The 20599-nt window shown below is 38.2% G+C and overlaps 1 protein-coding gene across 2 annotated transcripts in view; it reads right to left on the bottom strand.

Moving 5' to 3' along the window:
• The window catches only part of DYRK1A (dual-specificity tyrosine-(Y)-phosphorylation regulated kinase 1A), a 98167-nt gene that overhangs the window by 39930 nt on the left and 37638 nt on the right, over positions 1 to 20599 (bottom strand). For both annotated transcript variants that reach the window (XM_011987746.1, XM_011987747.1), the window contains one exon: positions 651 to 847. In XM_011987746.1, coding sequence (XP_011843136.1) covers positions 651 to 847 — 197 coding nt within the window. The remainder of the gene's footprint in view (positions 1 to 650; positions 848 to 20599) is intronic.

Below are 20599 nucleotides of genomic sequence, written 5' to 3'. Positions count from 1 at the left end.
ACGGTGCAGTTAATTTAGAACGATATTAAAAATATACACACATACATATATATGCATGTGTGTATGTGCGTGTGTGTACCAAAAGAGTTCAGCATTTATTCTATTTACACCATACACTTCATAGAAAAATGGTGAATAGCCTGTCTGAATATTGAATAAATAGCACAGCTAATTTGCATACATCTCTTTTGAATTTTAAGGAGTTTTGTATTTATTTTTACAATTGTGTAGAAAGGTAGTTTAAAATAACACAAATTCGGTTCTGTAAGTTTGCTGTAATGGACTCTGACTTGCTTTCCTGTAACATCTTTAACTTAGCCACCTTTCCATAAAAATAAGCCTTTTCTTTAAGTTCCTTTAATATTCTTCAGAAATAACTTTCCCCCTCTCTATTAGAGAATGAGAGACTGTGGGCATGTTTATGACTGTTTAAGTGAAATACAAGTAAAAATGCAAAAAAAAAAAAAAAAAACCATACACATTTTAATGCAAACTTCTTAATACCACGTTTTCTCAATCCATAATCCCATGTTGCATGTAAAACTTGTAAAATTGAAAACCATTAAAGCATTTTGCCTATTTAGTATTCCAACATTCTGAAGGAATAAACTGCCATTCCAACCATCATTTCTGATACTCCATGAACTTACCTGGTTGGTTAGAGGTTGCTGAATCTGGTCAGAATACGCTAAGGCAGAAACCTGCTGGTCACTTATGCTTGGCTGGCGACGGTCACTGTACGGGTGTGAATGGGGCATCTGTCCAGCCATCTGAAGGCCAGCAGCATGGAATGAAAATGACGGTGCAAGCCGAACAGATGAAGGTTTGCATGCTGAAGTCTCTCCTCCTACAAGAAGATAAGTGAAGTTTAAAGGAAATATTCATATCCTAATGTTTGTATCATTTGATATATCTAATAGCTCTTTAAATAAGAACTTTAGGATATTCAATATTAAAAAACTTTTCTCACTATAAACAGGTATATGTCACTCAACACAACAGTTATGTAGTAAATGGTATAAAAGATCAATAGTGATTAAAATGATTATAAACCTGTATTGAGAAAATCTTCAGAAAACCTTTTTGTAAAGCAACAGCAACAACCTTTAAGACTCATTTTCACCTATGAGATTTTCATCAATTAAGAACCATAATACAAGTTAAATAAGTAATCTTTTAATTATTGAGGGACTTCTCCAATGGACCAGCTCCTCACAAACCAACTCAAAGGAATATTTCTGAGATGCTATTTTGCACCTGCTGCCAGGTTTATGGAAAACAACATCGCCAGCATCCCAAACCAGGTGAAACCTTATGGTGCTCTCCACTGACACAGGTAATCAAAGGTTGGGTATAGAAACAGGAAAACAAACATAAAACACAGAACTAAATTTCTCAACCCAAGGTTGTTGGATTCCTCTGCACCTTTCAAACAGTCCTAAGAGAATCTAGACCTGGCAAGCTCACCACAAAGAAAGAAGAGCCAATAATTATCCCACGGGTAGGATGAACCATGATCATGATATCCGCGGCAGAAATGAAAAATTAACACTCTGGTCCATAAAAGTATTGGTATCTAATAAAAGGCAATTTTTAAGAAAATGATTTAAAAAAAGATTTTTCTTAAATTCAACCTATTTGTAATCACAGACTAAAGCCTAAAACCTTGGTCAACAAGAATGACTAGATTCAAAATACTTGTGCCTGTCCTCCTGAATGAACCAGTAAACAGCCACAACACAACCGACCATGTAGTTCAGTGGCAAAATACTTTGGACTTCCACCATTTTCAAGACACACAATAATGGTGGTCCAACAGTGAAGGACACAGACTCTCAAGCCAGGCTGCTGGGGTTGGAGATCCCAGTGCTACTGGTGACCATGCATACCTAATACCTTATAATGATAATAATACCTACCTGAAAAGGTTGTTATGAAGGTTTAGTGCTTTAATACATACGACGTACTCAGAACAGCTCTGCCAATTAATAAATGGCCCAATGTTATCTGCAAGTACTGTAGAGTAATGCACAGTCAATGTGCAGTAAAGGCTCATGGGACCAGTGCCCATCTTGTGGAGAATACCATCTCTAACTGAATGTGGCACAGACTCTGCAAAACGAAGAGAACAAAGCTCCCCAAACGTTAAGTTCCACCTCTATTTTCCACCACAGGGAATGACACCATTTCCTACCCAGTCAATCAGAATCAACACTTCGGGAGTCATGTTAAGAGTTCTTCCCCAACAGCTGCCCAATCTTGCTCATTCCCTCTCCTAACAGAACACTCAAACACAACCTTTTCATCTGCACACAACATATCTCACTTAAGATTACCAAAAAGATTCCTAATAGCTCTGTCTTTATTCTATTTGCAATTCTGGATCTCCTCAATAACATGGCTGAAGTGACCTTTCCAAAATACAAATTTCAAGTCCTCCACCCCTGCGGAAGCTGGAAAGTCTACTGCCCCTAGCATTGCTTTCAGACTTTAGATTCTCTTCTCTGTCCATTACAGTGAGGTCCTTAACTTTCCCAATCCACATGATTAGTATTTCTTAAATAAGTAAAAGGATAGTATAACTGGTGAAAGATGGCTAACTTTTCTAAACATTTTATCATTCATAGTCAAAAACACATTCATTCAATTCAATTCTGTAGAACAACCTTGTTCGCTTTTAAAAAGAACTTCTAGAAACTTATACTAAGGCAATAATCCATGATGTGGATAAAGATGTCAACCATGTTTATCCTGGTATTTGTAAAAGCAAAAAATTGAAAATCTAAATTCAAATAATGGGGGAAATGAGGGCTTTTAAATCTGCACATTAAAAAGAAAAAGGTGGGAAGGAATATAAATAAAAAGAATTGAGGTCCTTAATATATAAAAAGTTCTTATAAACAGTAAAAGACTAAGGCTGTGACTGGGAAATTTCTTAACTATTCAAAGCCTTCGTTTCCCTATGAAGCAGAGGTATTACTATACTGACCCTATTCCTTGTTACAAAGTTTAAATGAGGTACCACCAACAGGCACACAGAATGAAACCTGTAACACACAGCAAACACTTTTTATAAAAATGTTAACTTCTGTTTTTATTATCCATGTCACTGTTATATACTATGTTTAAACTTATTTAGTGCAATATTGTAGAAAGCATAAAAACCATTAGCACAAAGCTTAAATTACTATCATGAAATCAATCTGTGTCACAAAATGGGGGAAAAATGGCCAGCATCCCAGAAACCCACCATACCACTCTATGACCCTTTCTAACCAACACCACCTTCCTCTTCCTTAAAAGTTACTACTATCCTGACCTCCAAAACCAGATTTGGTTTTATTTATTTATTTATTTTTGAGACAGAGTCTCTGTCGCCCAGGCTGGAGTGCGGTGGCGCAATCTCGGCTCACTGCAAGCTCCGCCTCCCGGGTTCACGCCATTCTCCTGCCTCAGCCTCCAGAGTAGCTGGGACTACAGGCACCCGCCACCACGCTGGGCTGATTTTTTGTATTTTTAGTAGAGATGGGGTTTTACCGTGTTAGCCAGGATGGTCTCAGTCTCCTGACCTCATGATCCACCCGTCTCGGCCTCCCAAAGTGCCAAGATCACAGGCGTGATGTTTTCATATGAGCAGGTGATACCGTTTGGATCTGTGTCCCTGCCTGAATCTCATGTCGAATTGTAATCCCCAATATTGGAGGAGGGCCCTGGGAGGAGGTTATTGGATTATGACGGTGGTTTCTAATGGTTTAGCATCGTCCCTCTTAGTGCTATTCTCGTGATAGAGTTCTCACAAAAAATGGCTGTTTAAAACTGTGTGGCACCTCCCCGTTTTGCCTGACTTTGCAGGCCATGTAAGACATGCCTGCTTCTCCAACACCTTCTGCCATGATCGAACGTTTTCCTGAGGCCTCCCCAGAGGCTTTCATGTTTCCTGTACAGCCTGAAGAAAGAACCATGAGCCAACTAAACCTCTTTTCTTTATAAATTACCCAGTCTTGGGTATTTATTTATAGCAGGGCAAGTAGAGACTAATGTAATACAGTGGAACTGTTTACTTCATCTTATCCTATAAACCACAGTTTGTCCATTACCATTGCTTTACAATACCCCAATACATGAACAAATGATAATTTATCCATTCCACTACTGACTGACACCTGGATTATTTCCAGTTTGGGGCTACTATGAACACTGCCACTTGTAAGATTCTTGTTACGCATCGTTTGGTATACACAGAGATGCTGTCCTGTTGTTTTTCCAGTCTTTTTTTGTTCCAATCAATTTTTCCACTAGCAGTTTATGAAAAATTCCCATGCTCCACTCCTTCACTACAGCATGCAATCATCAGTCTAATTTCAACCATTATGCTAAGTGTATCTGTGCTGTGGTACTACAGTGTGGTTTTAATTTGCATTTTCCTATGCAAAATTAGTGACTATGAGCATTTTTTGATGTGTACTGGCCACTTACACATCACTTCGTGAAATGTACATTCAGGTTGCTTTTCTGTTTTTTCTACTGAATTGTAAGCCCATTTCTTACAAATTTCTAGGATTTTAAAAAATACATATTCTGAATATGAGTAAGCCCCTACTGGTTACAGGCAGCTTGCCTTGTTACTCTCTTAATCGTATACTTTGATGAATAAAAGTTCTTAATTTTATCAACTTTTGCTTTACAATTAGTACTGTACTTTTGGAGTCTAAGAAATTTTTCGAAAAAAATCTACTACCTTCGAAACACTGGACTCTCTCTCACATCTAAATGCACAATGCATTTGCATTTGACTTCTGTGTAAAATAGGAATCTAGTTTCATTCCCCCCCAAATTAACATCCAGTTGATCCTTAACCAATTATTTAAAAAACTAACATTCTCCACTGCTCTGTAACCCCATCTTTATCATAAATCACATTCTCCTTTATGCGTGGATCTAGTTTTGGACTCCCTATTCTGTTCTACTGGATACAGACTTACCTACTTAGATCTCTGTTCAAGAACTGGACACTAACTAAATTACAACAGCTTTAAAAATTTAAACATCCAACAGGAAATTGTTCTTCTTCAAGAACATTTTGGCAGGCCGGGCGCAGGGGCTGATGCCTGTAATCCCAGGGTTTTGGGAGGCCGAGGTGGGAAATCACTTGAGGCCAGGAGTCTGAGACCAGCCTGGGCAACACACCACCACCCCATCTCTACAAGGAAAAAAAAAAAAAAAAAGCCAGGCATGGTGACACACACCTGTAGTTTCAGTTACACAGGAGGCTGGGGTGGGAGGATCACCTGAGCCCAACATTTCACAGCTGCAGTGAGCTATGATTGTGCCACTGTATGTGCTCCAGCCTGGATGACAGAGACCTCACCTCTTTAAAAAAAAAAAAAAAAGTTAGTTAGTTTTGCTACTCCATGTAAGTTTCTGATTCAGGCCCATCAAATCCACCAAAACAAACTTATGTTGGGATGTTGAAACCGCACTGATCTCTACAGAATGGGGGTGCCCAACAGAATTTTATGCAACGATGGATTTACCTGCATCAGTAACGTAGCTGGGATCTTTCGTACAGTGATGATTTAGAAAGGAGGTAACAGACACTACTCTCATATATTCTCAATCTTGGAAATTCAGCTTTCTTGGAAAGAAAGCTTTCAACATTTCTCCAGTATTATGGTTGCTGCAGGTTTTTAACAAATACTATTCCCAGATTAACAAAGTTTCCTTCTATTGCTAGTTTTCTAAGACCTTTTCCTCATGAATGGGTGCTGACTTTTATTAAATGCTTTTTCTGTATCTATTGAAATGAGATGACTTTTCTGATTTACTCTGCTAATGTGGTGGATGACACTGATATGATTTTTGAAATGCTAAACGACTTTCCTCGGGCCAAGCATGGTGGTTCCCACCAGTAATCCCAGCACTCTGGGAGGCCAAGGTAGGAAAATCACCTGAGCCCAAGAGTTCGAGATCAGCCTAGACAACCTAGTGAGACCCCATCTCTACAAAAAAATTAACACATTAGTAGGGTGTGGTGGCACATGCTTATGGTCCCAGTCACTCAGGAGGCTGAGGTGGGAAGATCACTTGGGCCCAGGAGGAGGAGGAGGGTGCAGTGAGCCATGATCGTACCACTTGCACTCCAGCCCAGGGCAAGACCCTGTGAAAACAAACAAAAAAACTTTTCCGTTTCTGGAGTGCAATTTGGTCACAATTTTATGTGCGTGTGTGGTAGATTCACTGGTGAAACCTTCTGGACCAGGAGTTTTGCTTGTGGGTAGTTTCTGTTTTGTTTTGTTTTCTTTTCTTTTGTAAATTCCAGACTTCAAAACTAGTGGGTGGCTCTTCCCATTAAGGATCATGTTTAATAGGACTATTCAGATTTTCTATTTCCCGCTGTGTCTGTTAAGTTGTAGATTTCTAATAGTATGTCTAACTTCATCTAAATTTCAAATGCACTGACATCAAGTTTTTATAGTATCTTCTCATAAGCTTTTGTGATATCCTCTTCACCTCAACATTGGTTAATGAGGTCTTCTCTTCGTGGTCGGCCTCATTAAAGGTTTAATTGCATTAAGTATGCTGTCTTATATAAGTATTTAAAAAAAATTTTGGTCTCATCTTGTTCTATCAGTTACCAAGAACAATGTATTCAAAATCTCCTACTTAAAGTGTTACATTGGATAATACAAATTCAGAGTTGTTATGCCTTCCTGATGAATAATACCTTTTATCATCATAAACTGCCCTCTTTATTTCCAGTAAAGCTTTTTGCTTATCTCTTACCAGTCTGACTACACCAAGCCTTCCCTGCATCAATTTTTGTATGGTATGTCTTTTGTCCATCTTTTTACCTTTACCTTCTTCTGTTATATTTTAGGTTTATCTCTTGTAAACAGTATGTGGTTGAGCTGTATTTATAAATGAACACTGTTGTTTCAACTGTTTTATGTTCCTTTTCCTTTCTTACCTTTTGCTGGAATTTTTTATGTCATCTCCCCGTATTTTTATTTGTTAGTTACCTTGTATGTTGCAATATTACAAAATATTACGCATCCTTGACTAATCAAAATCTAATATTTAACTCCCTAAACTCATATACTATGTTGATTTGTATTTTAATTCTGTTGCTCTCTCATCCATACACATATTTGTGTGTATATCTACTGTATTCACAAGACATCCAAATGACCACCCAGCATGGACAGAATCAGACTGAAAGACGCATCTGGAAAGAAAGATGGGTAATTCTGTGACATCCAGATAGCTATGAAAGAACTACAAAGAAACAGGTAGTTCCTTGATTATTACTGTTATCACTACCCTCCTGAAATACTTTTCATTGTTTGAATCTAGATTGAGTAAATTCAACAAGCACTTACTGACGGGGCTACATCAGCACTGTCTTGTGGAGGTGACAATGCCATTCATAATCTGTAACAGCACTTTTCAGACTTTAATGTGCTTGCAAATTGTTTTTGAATCTTGTTAAAAATGAGAGTTCTGATTCAGCAGAGCTTGAGAGTCAACATTTTTTTTTTTTTTTTTCTTTTTTTTCTGAAACAGAGTTGTGCTCTGTTACCCAGGCTGGAGGGCAGTGGCGCAATCTTGGCTCACTGCAAACTTTGTCTCCAGGGGTCAAGCAATTCTCCTGCCTCAGCCTCCCAAGTAGCTGGAATTACAGGCACCCGCTATCACCCCTGGCTAATTTTTGTATTTTTAGTAGAGACGGAGTTTCACCATGTTGGCCAGACTGGTCTTGAACTCCTGACCTAAGGTGATCCACTCACCTTGGTCTCCTAAAGTGCCAGGATTACATTTCTAACATTTCTAACAAGTCATCAGATGATGATGGGTCAACATTTCTAACAAGTCATCAGATGATGTCAATACTATTTTGAAAAGCATTGGTCACCTTAATAAAAGAAAGCTGTTCTCCAACTAATTCAAGTAGTGGATAATCCAAAAATAAGTTATAGTCTATCTAAACAATACACAGAGGGCTTTTTTTCCCCAACAGATTTACTTTTCTAGTTATAGAGTTGAAACTTTTTTTGAGAGAGAATAATACACATTTCCATGCATAAGGGTGATATGCTAGGTGACAAAGAATCTGATGTTCTTTTTGGAATTTGTTGTGGATGATCTGAATGTGAATTAGCAAGAAAAAACTTTGTTTTTCACTTCTGGTACCTTTGTAGCTATGTATTATAACACCTAACATAACTAGTTAGTGACATTATCAGTTATTTAGTGAAAGGAAAGAAAGATTAAGCCACCAGTACCGGGGGACTGCTGGTAAACATGGCATATAAACGAGGTGTGCTTGCCACATGCTCACTGTCTCCTTTCTTAACTCGATTGCTGTGTATGAAATTCAGAATAAACCTAAGTTTAATTTCCTCCTGCAACACCAAAAAGTATTTAAGTTATCCGTTCATTCATTCCTTTCCTATGATAAGATTCCAAGGGGACAAAATAATATGGGTATTTCTAGTTAATCTGATTTTATAATTAAGCAAATTACCATGTTTTTACTCTAAAGTTTCTATCTTCCATTTTAATGCAAATGTTAATAAAAAAATGACAGTTCATCCTGTAACAGGGATGATCACATAAAGTATTACGCGGAACCACATGAAACTGCTGATAGATTTTTGACCACCTTTGGCTTACAAAACAGCAATTTCATATGGTTCAACCTACTACCTACCATATTATATAATCTTTATTCAACTCAGCATAATAATATCTTAGCTTAAGAATGTATCACAATACATGTTTTAACATCAGATAATGTTATAATTTAATGATGAAAACAAATAATTCAAAGCTATCTTTAAAATCATCATTTGGAGTGCAACTCCAAAATATTTTCAACTGCTGTCAAACAGTATGAAAAGCATGTTGGAGAAAATTATGCATGTGGAGTTCTGTCTTTACGTGCTTCTGAACTGTATGGATCATTTTAACCATAAGCATGTTTCTGTAACTTTGCTAAACTTGGTAAAAATTCAGTATTTTACTAAAAGAAAAATGAAGCAGTTTTCTTACTTCAGTCAAGTTACTATGCTCTAGCAAGGATCTATAATAACTAGAGACCATATTACCAGTATGGATCAGCATTGTTTCTACGGAGAAATATTTCATAAACAACACATCTCAAAGACAGGGACATAAGATTCAAAAAGATAGTGGTAAACAAAGAGGAAACAGCAAATACAAAAAGCATGAGAAAAGACCCTAAGTTTAAAAAAAAAAAAAAAAGTAAAAATAATAAGTATCTAAAGCCATTATCTCTACACATAGCCCTACTTTTAGGTCTGAATGTTATTCTTACCTAACCTGAATGTCTTTGTTAGTAAGACATTCTAACAGGGGACCATTCCTGTGACAGTATTAATTGACAGTAGATTTTAAAGACAAACAGTTAAAGCAAAGAACAATATTAAAGAACAAAAAGTAAATGAAAATAATTTAATTAAAATTATAGCATCTAAATGTGGAAACTTATGAGGCTGAGGTTCTGAGACAGAATCCACTAAGAAATGAGGAGGGCAACCAAGCTTATGTGGGCAAAAACCCACGAGGTCCCTAGCAACAAGACACATGCAAAATGAAGACAAAATGTTAAAGGAATTGCACCTCTAATGATGGTCGGAAATAAAGGCACATTAAGAGGGTAAGTGAGCGAAAGTCCATGAGTAAGTTTTGTTCACCATTTTATCATCAGCACCAAGAACAGTGCCTGGCACATGGCCTGCATTCAATAAATATTTGTGCAATAAAGGAATGGACTGAATCCATCAGGAATATTTAGACTGTGAAGAAATCATTGAGAGAGGGAGAGAGGGGGCTGCACGGGAGGAATGATGAACGTGGTATTTTTTAAATGAGGGGTTCCTGAATCAAAAGCGGAGAAGTCTTATAGCACAGGCTACAGCTACTGCTCAGTCAACTGCTCTTACTCATTTTTATAACCCAAGTACACAGTGCAGTGCCTGGCTCCACAGAAGGAGCCATTTATATATTATTTATAATAATATATAAATATTAATAATATATAAATATATAATCTATATTTATTACTATTTATATATTATTAAATAGTAATAAATATATATTAAAGTGAAAGTAAGCAATGACTGTAACTATACAAAAAGTCTAATGATAAGGACTATTTAGTAACAGTGATCCAAAAAGAACAAATGAACTGATTTCTTATTACCCTCTAGTGGCCAATATATGTTACTACAGGATGCATAAACAGACACATGCCAATGTTACTACAGGATGCATAAACACACACACACGCACACAAGCTTTTCAACTTACTAGCCAAAACAGCATACTCGATTGTCTAGAAACGCAATGAAATTGCTCATATAAGACATAAATAAAAGCTCAGGTTTTTCAGCATGGAAGATTAACTGAATCTATATATTAAAACTGTTAATAACAATGGGTTATGGATAAAAACATGTTACCTTTAGAAATTTGTATTATCAGATTTCCACTTCTGACCTTTGTAGAGTACCTGGTACCAGACTCCCTCGCACATCATAAACAACTAAAGAACTAGTCAAAACATATGAAATAACTGTTTTCAAACATTGGACTACAGGCAGTGCAGAACTGTCATGACTGAAAAAAGAAATCAATCTTGGTGAGCCCTACAATCACCTTGGTTTCCTATCTAGAGGCACTTTCCAGGGTACAGTATAGGAAGGGGGAGCCCAAACAGAACACAGCAATCTCGCTGTGCTGCAGAGACAGAAGGAAGAGTTCAAGGCCACTGAATTGGCTGGAATTTGTGCAGCAGGTAACAAAAACAGAAGGCGCTCCATCAATCTATACATAGGGTTCTCCTTGACTCTTTGGCCAAATGCTAAGCTGCACAAGCACTGGGAGAAGGACCATGAAGCCAGGCACAGAACAACTACCAGGGAACTGTGAACTGAATAACTTCTAGCATTCACACAAGACTGTAAGACATTGAGTGTTCAAACCAGTTACAGTGGAGAAACCCCAATACACACCACAGACATTCAACAAAGACCCCAGAAAATCCAGTTAGGACTAGGGCTAATCTGGTCTTACAGTAAAGGCTGGACCCTGTTCTAACAGAGACTGAAACAAACCTAAGGATCAAGATGGTCTGCAGGTGAATTAACAGCCTGCCAGGATGACATTCAATGCTCTTTAAAGAGAACAAAATCCAAACACTCACAGGCCAGCATTCCTCATGCCCATAGCCAGTCCAATTCACTAGCACAGCAAGAAGCAAGAAAATGTGGTCTGTATTCAGGAGGAAAAATTCATTTAAGACTCAGAAACGACAGAAAGAGTGAAGTTAGCAGACCAAAACCACTATTATGAATGTTTTAAAATATAAAGGAAAACATGGACAAAATAAGGGAACAGTGAATCTTAATAGAGAAATAGAATCTATAAAAAGGAACTAAATGGAAATTCTAAAAATGAGAAAATAACTGAAATGAAAAATTCACTGAATGGACCTAATAGCAGTTCATACACTGCAGAAGAAAAGGTAAGTGAATGGAAAAACAAAGCAATATAAATTAACCAAATCGAAAACAAGTTAAAAAAAAAAACTGGAAAAAGCCACACAAAAATCACACTGAGGCAACTCAACCAAACTGCTGAAAACAATGATGAAGAAAAAAATTGTAAAAGCGGCCAGAGACAAAAACACCTGTTTCCATACAGGGGAGCCACCGTTTTCTCACCAGAAACCACGTACACTGCCAGAAGAAAATAAAACATCTTTAAATGATGAAAAAACAAAAAAAAAACAAAAAAACAAAAAACAACCCTTTAACCCACAAATCTATATCCGCTGAGAACATCCTTCAAAACTGAAGGCAAAATACTTTTTCAGACCAATGAAAGTGAAAGAATTTGTCAAGAGTAGATCCACCCTCAAAAAATGTTCACGCAAGTTCACAGAAGGAAAATGATTCCAGATAGAAACTGAGATTCACACAAAGGAATAAAGAGCACCAGAAATGTAAATATGTATGTAGATAAATATAAAAAACACTTTTTCTTAATATTTTTGAAAGCCAACTGACAGTTCAAACTAAAAATAACATTGTGGAGTTTATTACATATAAATAAAACAATCACAGCACAAAGGACAGGAGAAATAAAAGTAAGTATTCGGTTGGTGTAAAAGTAGTTGTGGTTTTGCCATTTTATTATAACTTAAATAACTTAAGTAAATGTATAACTTAAATAAAATGAAATACTAACTATATTTGAAAATCAAAAATAATCATCTTGAAACTTTGAGACTAATATGCAGATGTGTGCTTTTCATTCATTCTGTATTTAACAAGCACATATCATTTTTTAGGAACTGTACTACCCTCAACAACCAGATCACAGAAAATCTTTCCTAACCCTACAGCAAAAGGCCCCTTAACCCTCTCCACCTCAAACAGTAGGCCAAATTCTTACAGCTGAAATAGGAAGCCAAGGATTTATTTTTGGTAATACCATCTGGAAGACAGAAAAGATTAAAATAGTAATCCAACATATAGCTGCTGGATTCCATGAATTATCATATTGTACACAGGATAACACATAATATGGGTAAATTTATATTTTCCCTAATATCCTAAAGTTATAAAATATTTTAAATAGTAAAAATAAATAAAGCAGATACCACCTAGTACTAAGTTATTGGCAGTCATGAAAATTCCAGAGAAACAGTTTTTCTTACAGTCCCCATAAATTTTAATTAATAATCAGTAATGAAACCTATCTAAATAAAATTCTTCCCTACTTAGTACAAAACAAGGTATTGAGAAGTCTTTGAGCCCTTAATTAAATCTAGGAATGGGTGTAGGGAACTTTGGAAACAAAAGACAGGTAAACAAAGACACACAATGTCTCAAGACAAAGTTTAGAGGTGAAATTAAGCCTTTTTAGACAAGTTCAACCACTTAATGAAAAGAACGAAGACCAGTGGTTCTCTAACTTTGCCTGGAGGCTAATGGCTGACAATGGATTAGAAGCCAAAGTCTCCCTCCTGGCACAGTAACATTTCTGAGATGTGAACGCCACAAGACTTCCCCACCCCTTTTGTTCACTACTGCCTCCCCATGGCTTAAAACAGCAGAAGCTCTCTAAGTACCTACTGCCTGACTTAATAATACAAAAAGAGCACAGACAAATCAATCTGCCATTAGGAGATTTTTAAATGTCAACAGGAAACGAAAGATTCTTAACATGTTGCAATAAATAAAACATGCAATCTGCCGAATTTTAGGTATGATTAACTGACAATTGATTTTAAATGACTGCAAAAAAATCTTTTGAAACATTAAAAACTAATACTTTACTGGAAAAAAAATCCATGCTAAAGAAAGCAACATATCTAACACAGCAACTGAAATAATGGTTGTTTACACAATACTCACAGAAGTGTTTTAAGTTTGAGCAAATGCAGTTTAAAAAGTTTATCTTCATGACTATGGCTGCAGGATCCTTCCTGATTTAATTGGCACTTGACCTAATGCTCCCAAATATCTATGGATATATACAGTTTCAATCTGCATACAGGTATTCTCAAGCCCACTCACTCCAGTCCTCTGTGGGAACAAAAAGCAAACTTATTTCTGATCGAAGTTTAATTTCAGATGACTCACTGGACAGCCCTGCAGAGGCACCGAGAAGAATGCCTTTTAGGCCAGCAGAATCCAGACAACACCACAAGAAACAACAAACCAGATGACAGCTGCTGAAGCAGCCCTGTCAGGCAGTATCATGTCTCAATACGAAAACAGAATGTTACATAGAAATCAGAATTTCAATTACATAAATTTCTTCCTAGCAGGGTATTAGAATAGCATTATTTATTCGGCAGGTAACTAATCAGGCTAAACTGAGAACATGCCCCCTAAAAAATTAAACAAACAAACAAAATCTACCGCCATTGTGAGCTAGAAAGTTACTTTCAAAACTCTACAAGATCTACATAGGACAGTGATGATCACTCCATCAGACAGGTTAGTCCTAAAGAAAATGAGCAAATATTTGGGGTTCTGATTAGACTGCTTATATAAATGCTAACCACTTATTTAATTAAAGGATTCATACTTTCACTGCAGTCATTCAGCCTTCAGTAAGTTTAACTTTCATAAATACATAAAGATTTCACAAGTTTTACAAAAATGGTTCAAGTCGTCCCAAATGACACTACAGTGATTATAACAGAGGAATTAATTCTTTCAAGCAAGCTAATAAAATGATTGTCCATCAAAGATGGTAAGCCAGATCCTGAGAGTCCAGTGTCCTTCAAGAGGAGAAAAATGACAGTGACCACAGCTTAAGGCTATCAGACGGTCTTGATTTTAAAGCTGTCCTTCATACTATTATAGTAGTTGTCAGACGGTGTATCCTTTAGCAAATAGCAGAGAGCATTAGAAACAGTCCTCCACACACAAAACAGTGAACTGCCAGCCTGATGGGCAGTAATGTCCCATGGCAAGCACATTCAGTGACTGCTACTTCCCACTCTCAGTGAGGAGATGAGGTCTTTTCTCCCTTCTTCCCAGGTCAGAGGCATCTGTGGGACAGTTAAGGACAGCAGGGGAAGAGCCTGGACATGGTAACCATAAGTCTCCAGCTGCTCAAAATGCCCTTTATGAAGCCCGATGGTCCTCGGCCTGCTCTCTATATCTCACATTCCTCTGCACCGTGCAAATTTAGCATATTCATTTAAAAACAGGTAAAAAGAGAAATACTTTTGAAAGTTCAGTTTGCTCTACATAAGACAAGCATTAGGCTAGGACTTAAGCATCCTGTTTTGCTTGCCTCGGCCCCAGCATCAGTGGGGCACTGCAACAAATAAGCTGGTCTTCTTATACATGAAACGAGAGGATTCATCATCACCCTCAACCATGTAAACCCAAAGTACTCCTCTCCCTTGTACAATGCCTTGGGTTTGAAACATTACACACAGAGTTGCCAGAGGACAGGAAACGCTGTGCCTCGAAGACGATCTGGAGCCTCTGTTTAGACATTCAAAGAAATATTTCAATAAATGGTGGTTAGAGTTCGACTTAGTTCATTGTTTTTCAAAATCAAAAAGATAGTGAAATACTAGTTACGTAAATTTTTAAAAACACACATGTGTATGTAAGCACACACACACTGTAAATTACCCAAGGATGCCCTCCCCTACCACCCCCTTGACCATAACTTTGTCTGGCGGGCTTACAGGCATATTACAGCTGTCTTCCAAGAAACCCCTAAGTACAAAAAGAGGGGGAACGGTACAACACATGTAAATGCTGAAATACTATGAAGCCATTCAAAAGTTGAAAAGTGCCTGCTTAGCTGCTTTCCTCAAAAAGAGGGGGAACGGTACAACACATGTAAATGCTGAAATACTATGAAGCCATTCAAAAGTTGAAAAGTGCCTGCTTAGCTGCTTTCCTCTCTAGAACAGCAGGGTCAGAACACACAGAGGCGGCCAGGAATACAACACAGGCAGAAGGTTACCTACCACCACCTCAGACCTTCAGCTATGCCATACTCAGGCTATTTTAAGAAGTGTCTGAAGATGTTACTAAGTTTCAGGCACATAAGGTTTCTTTGGAAAGAAAATTGCCTTCCCTGATCTTCTGTCTTCTTCTAAAGCAGGCACAGCAACAGCAGTCAAGGGGGAAAAACAATTAACTTTTTCCTTCTCCAATCCCAGGGAGAAGAGGGGAGAAGCATGCACATAGAGGACTCACTCTTTTTTGGTTCTAGCTAAACAGCTGTTAAACATACAAGATATTTTTAAGTCTAGTTAAGTACTTGGTACCTATATTGAACTGCAGCATAATACTTAAAATTATCCAATGAGGCAATCATTTGGCTTTGTGATTCTAATTAAAACACTGAATATTTACAGAAATTTTCCATTTAAAAATACCCAAAAGGCAAAATATTCATCTGACCAGAGACACTTAAAAAGTTAAACACAAAAGGCCAGGCACAGTGGCTCATGCCTGTAATCCCAGCACTTTGGAAGGCTGAGGCAGGCGGATCACTTGAGGCGAGGAGTTCCAGACTAGTCTGGCCAATATGGCGAAACCCCACCTCTACTAAAAACACACGCACACAAAATTAGCCGACAGTGGTGGTACATGCCTGTGGTCTCAGCTAGGGAGGCTGAGGCAGGAGAATAGCTTGAACCCGGGAGGCGGAGGTTGCAGTGAGCCGAGATCGCGCCACTGCACTCCAGCCTGGGCAACAGAGACTCCGTCTTGGGGGGGGATACAAATATTAGCCAGGTGTGGTGGCATGCATCTGTAGTCCCAGCTACTCTGGAGTCTGAGACAAGAGAGTCACCTGAACCTGGGAGTTAGTTTGCAGTGAGCCAGGATTGTGCTACTGCATTCCAGCCTGAGCAGCAGAGCGAGATTCTGTCTCTAATAAATAAATTAATTAATCAATTAACTTTCTTTTTACCTCTCAAGCAAATTTTTCCAAACCAGAAGGTATTCTCAATAATAACAGTATGGATAAAGCAGGTTTCTATGACCCTTTATTAGAGAAATTGTCAGTTTTTCACAATTAAAAAGTAGTAAGAAGTAGTGACAACATTCACTGAACTCTTAATCTATGCCAACCTGTTCCAGTATGCCCTTACCCCCACAAAAGCCCTATGCATTAAGTGGCATTATTCCAACATGCATTGCATTGTACACAGAAAGAGGTCAAGCACTCCACCGCAGCCCTAAGCATGGTGGCTGAGGTGGGAAGGCCAGAAGCAGGTGCGCCCTTGCCCTTTTCCACTTGAACCATGCCTCCAAGATAGGAGGGGTGGGAAAGTGCTCAAAACACATTAGAAACTCCCCATAAAAGACAAGATTGTTGAACACCTGTGAGTGAATGAAACTCATCTCAGAGGGGAAAGAGACACAGGGTTAGGAAACAGCACCCTGCTTGAGGACGTTCTTTCCAAACAGCCTGCTCTCACCATCCGTGAACACTGGCAAAGGGGTGACTGGACCAAGAGAGAGGGGAATTAAATAAGGAGGTCCAGGAAAAATGAACTTAAAGTTTGCAACATGGTAGCCATGAATCTTGTGCATAGCTCCCAAAAATGTCCTGTGGAAGACAACCAGAAAGCGTTCTACAACGGGGCACCCACCTCCACCTGCAGCTTCCTATGTTGTTCTCGTGGGGCACCTCTAGGCTCCAGCTCCTCCAAGGGACCGCCACACTCTCTCAAGTACACCCTTCACTCTTTCCCAAACATTCCCTTACTGCTCTGCCTAACTCCCACTTCTCTTTCAAGTAGCAGCTTAAACGTCACCTCACATTTGGCTAGAAAGTAGAATATAGACAGAGGGGTAAGTTAAGGCTAGAAAGGCAGGCTGGGCCAAAAGAATGGCAAGCTAAAACATGGGATTTTGTAAAACAGCCTAAGAGAGTGCCAGATAAAAGTGTGCAAGGAGTGGCACAACTCCAGTTTCATGTTTAGCTATAGCAATTAACAACATAAGGAGTCTGGATTCAATTTTGCCATTTACTAGCTAGCTACCAACTTCTGTGTCACTTTGGGTAAATCAATTAAATCCATGGCTCCCTTTCCATCTGCAGAATGGGTTTATAACAGTACTTAAACCTCAAGGTATTAAGAACAGTAAAGAGTTAATGTCTAAAATGGTACCTGGCAAATGGCAAATGCTAAATGACAGAACGAATGTGTAAAGTGGACTGGAAGCAGGAGGAACCACAAATAGAGATCTATCAGTTGCTTACTGCACCAGTCCAAGCATGGGACGGTGAGAGCCTTTGAGGGAAATGTCATGAAAGGAAAGGAAGGAGATGCATGAAGAGACAATTTGAGAGCAGACTGACAGGACTTTAAAATCTGTTTCAATATAAACGACAGATAAGAGACAGCTGGATTCAAGAATGACTCAGCGGTTCCAAGCCACGGTGATTTGGAAAAAAGAGGTGACTTCAAAAGTCAGAAAAAGGAACTAAATTAGTTGATAATGTCCCCATAAATGTACCATCATTTAAAATTTAAAGACTGCTTCTTGATTTATATCAGCAGTTTTCATTTATTAAGCATATGACATTTAAAATTCTATTGAAAATAGAAAAAAAGGGTACAAAAACAATAAAAGGAAAGAAAAGGGTGTGACTGAGAAAATTAAAACTGGCACAAGAAGCAAGTCCAGGGTTCCGGTCCCAGCTCTAAGGTTAACTCCATGACACTGGAAAAAGACATGCCGTCTGTTCAAACAGTCCTGCCCCTCACACACACGGGTAGAATCACTGTGTAGTTAAGGTCTCTTCAAAATATATACACCACTCTCTCCCTCCCCCATCTCCCAAGAATTGTCCTGGGAGCCTGTTTTTTGCCAGAATGTAACCTAACCTGCTCAAGTATGCTGGGGCAGAAAAACAAAAGGTGACCACCCCTGAATAACCATCTCTCCAGTCACTTCCGGCTTTGACATTATCACATCTGGCTGAGCATACCACACTCAGGAATACAAAGCTGTCCCAAAAGCAAAGAGATAAGATCAATCTCACTTATCAAAATCTCTGTCTGTATGAGGTGCCCCTCTCAATATAGTAGAAAGCGCACTCCATCTTTAACATCAGCGTCTTTGTCGTCATTAAATCCTGTTTAAGTCATCTGGTTTTCTGCAGCACATAATCTTAAGTTCTAAGTTGTTTTAGATACACTTATTGAATCCCTGTAAAATACTATAACTGGATATTTTATGTCAAGTAACAATGAGATAAAATTTTTTAACATTAGAAAGGTGGTGTTTTCCACTAACCCAATAGGTATGTTAATTATTTTCACTTACAACAATACTTTTTAAAATGATCTTTCCAAAGATTTAGAATACCATTACCTGAAAATGTGAGGTCATAACCTAAAATATCTGTTACATTTTATTGCTTCACTTTTTAGACTCATTCCATCAAGTGACCTCCATAAGCATCCAAAACTACTATTGACACAGAGGGTGCCCCATGTCTATGTGTCAACCTCAAATAGGATTTTGTTACTCAAAGTAACGGAGATCAGGTGCGGTGGCTCACATGTACAATCCCGCACTTTGGGAGGTCGAGGCAGAAGGATGGCTCAGGAGCCCAGGAGTTAAAAGACCAACCTGAGCAACACAGGGAGGTCCCATCTCTACAAAAACATTAAAAATCAGCCGGGCATGGTAGCACATGCCTATAGTCCCAGCTATTTGGGAGGCTGAGGTGGGAGAATCGTTTGAGACCAGGAGGTTGAGGCTGCAGTGAGCTGTGATCACACTACTGCACTACAGCCTGGGCAACAGAGTGAGACCTTGTCTCAAAAAAAAAAAAAAAAAAAAAGGAGACTATATCTCAATATGAAAGACTATGTAGGAGATTAAGGAGTCAAGTATGTAAACATTGAGGGACGACTGTGGGGAAATAACCTTATTTTATGTTGACTGCAAAATATATAATGTATACAACTCCAAATATAATGATAATGTTAAAAATCAGATTCAATAAGTTAATTTTTACTATAGAAAGTACTTATTTTTCTAGCTGAGTGATACACCAAAGTAAAGATGTTAAGATACACCAATAAGACTTTTCCTAATTTTTACGTAAAAAAAGAGACTTTTCTTTTCCTTTTGTTTGTTAAGTCTCTAGGGAAACACCTCAAGACTTTAAAAATGACCCTCAATTAACCAGCACCTAAAATGTGGGGAAGGAAGAGTTACAATACATTTCAATTAGAAGTTTATGCCAAACAAACTGGAGTTGAGTATCTTAAAATGTAACTGAAGATTACCCTTCAGGGATTATCCTTCAGGGCAGTAACTAGCAAGGCGTCTGTCCTCCCATCTACCTGGCTACAGACCCCTGGACCAATCATCTGCTCAGGCTTTCCACCATCAGTCAGTGCTGACTCCTATTACCTCCTCCTCTCTCTCTCCTAGTTCTGTCTTAAACATAAAAATATGCTCCTGCCTCACTGTGAGAACAAAACCCTTCCTCGATTCTACACACAACCTTTAACAACCAACTCATCTTCCTCTCCTTCATTCATTCAACAAACATCTACTGAGCCCCTACTATACTCCAGACTTTCACTGTCTGATGCAGTCACCAACAGTCATATGTGGCTACTGAATACTTGAAATGTAGGTACACAGAATTAAGATGTACTATAAATGGAAAAAAGAAGATTAAGGACTTAGCAACAAAAAACGTAAAATATTTCAATAATTTTTTTTATTATAAATTGAAATAAGTTTTGGAAACACCAGGTAAAATAAAATATATTTTAAATTTAATTTTACTGTTGCTTTGTACTTTTTTCTTTTTAAAGAGACAGGGTCTCTCCCTCCATCGCCCAGGCTGAAGTGCAATGGTGCAAGCACAGCTCACTGCAGCCTTGGAACTCCCGGCCTCAAGCAGTCCACCTGCCTTGCCCTCCCAAAATGCCGGGATTATAGACGTAAGCCACAACTTCAGGCCTCTTTTTACTTTTTTAAAAATGTGGCTCCTAGAAAATTTTAAATTATACAAGTGGCTTATATTTCTATTGGTAGTGCCG

The sequence above is a fragment of the Mandrillus leucophaeus genome, unplaced genomic scaffold, assembly GCF_000951045.1.
Source record: "Mandrillus leucophaeus isolate KB7577 unplaced genomic scaffold, Mleu.le_1.0 Scaffold315, whole genome shotgun sequence".
Taxonomy (NCBI): Eukaryota; Metazoa; Chordata; class Mammalia; order Primates; family Cercopithecidae; genus Mandrillus; species Mandrillus leucophaeus.
This window is presented reverse-complemented; position numbering and strand designations above follow the sequence as displayed.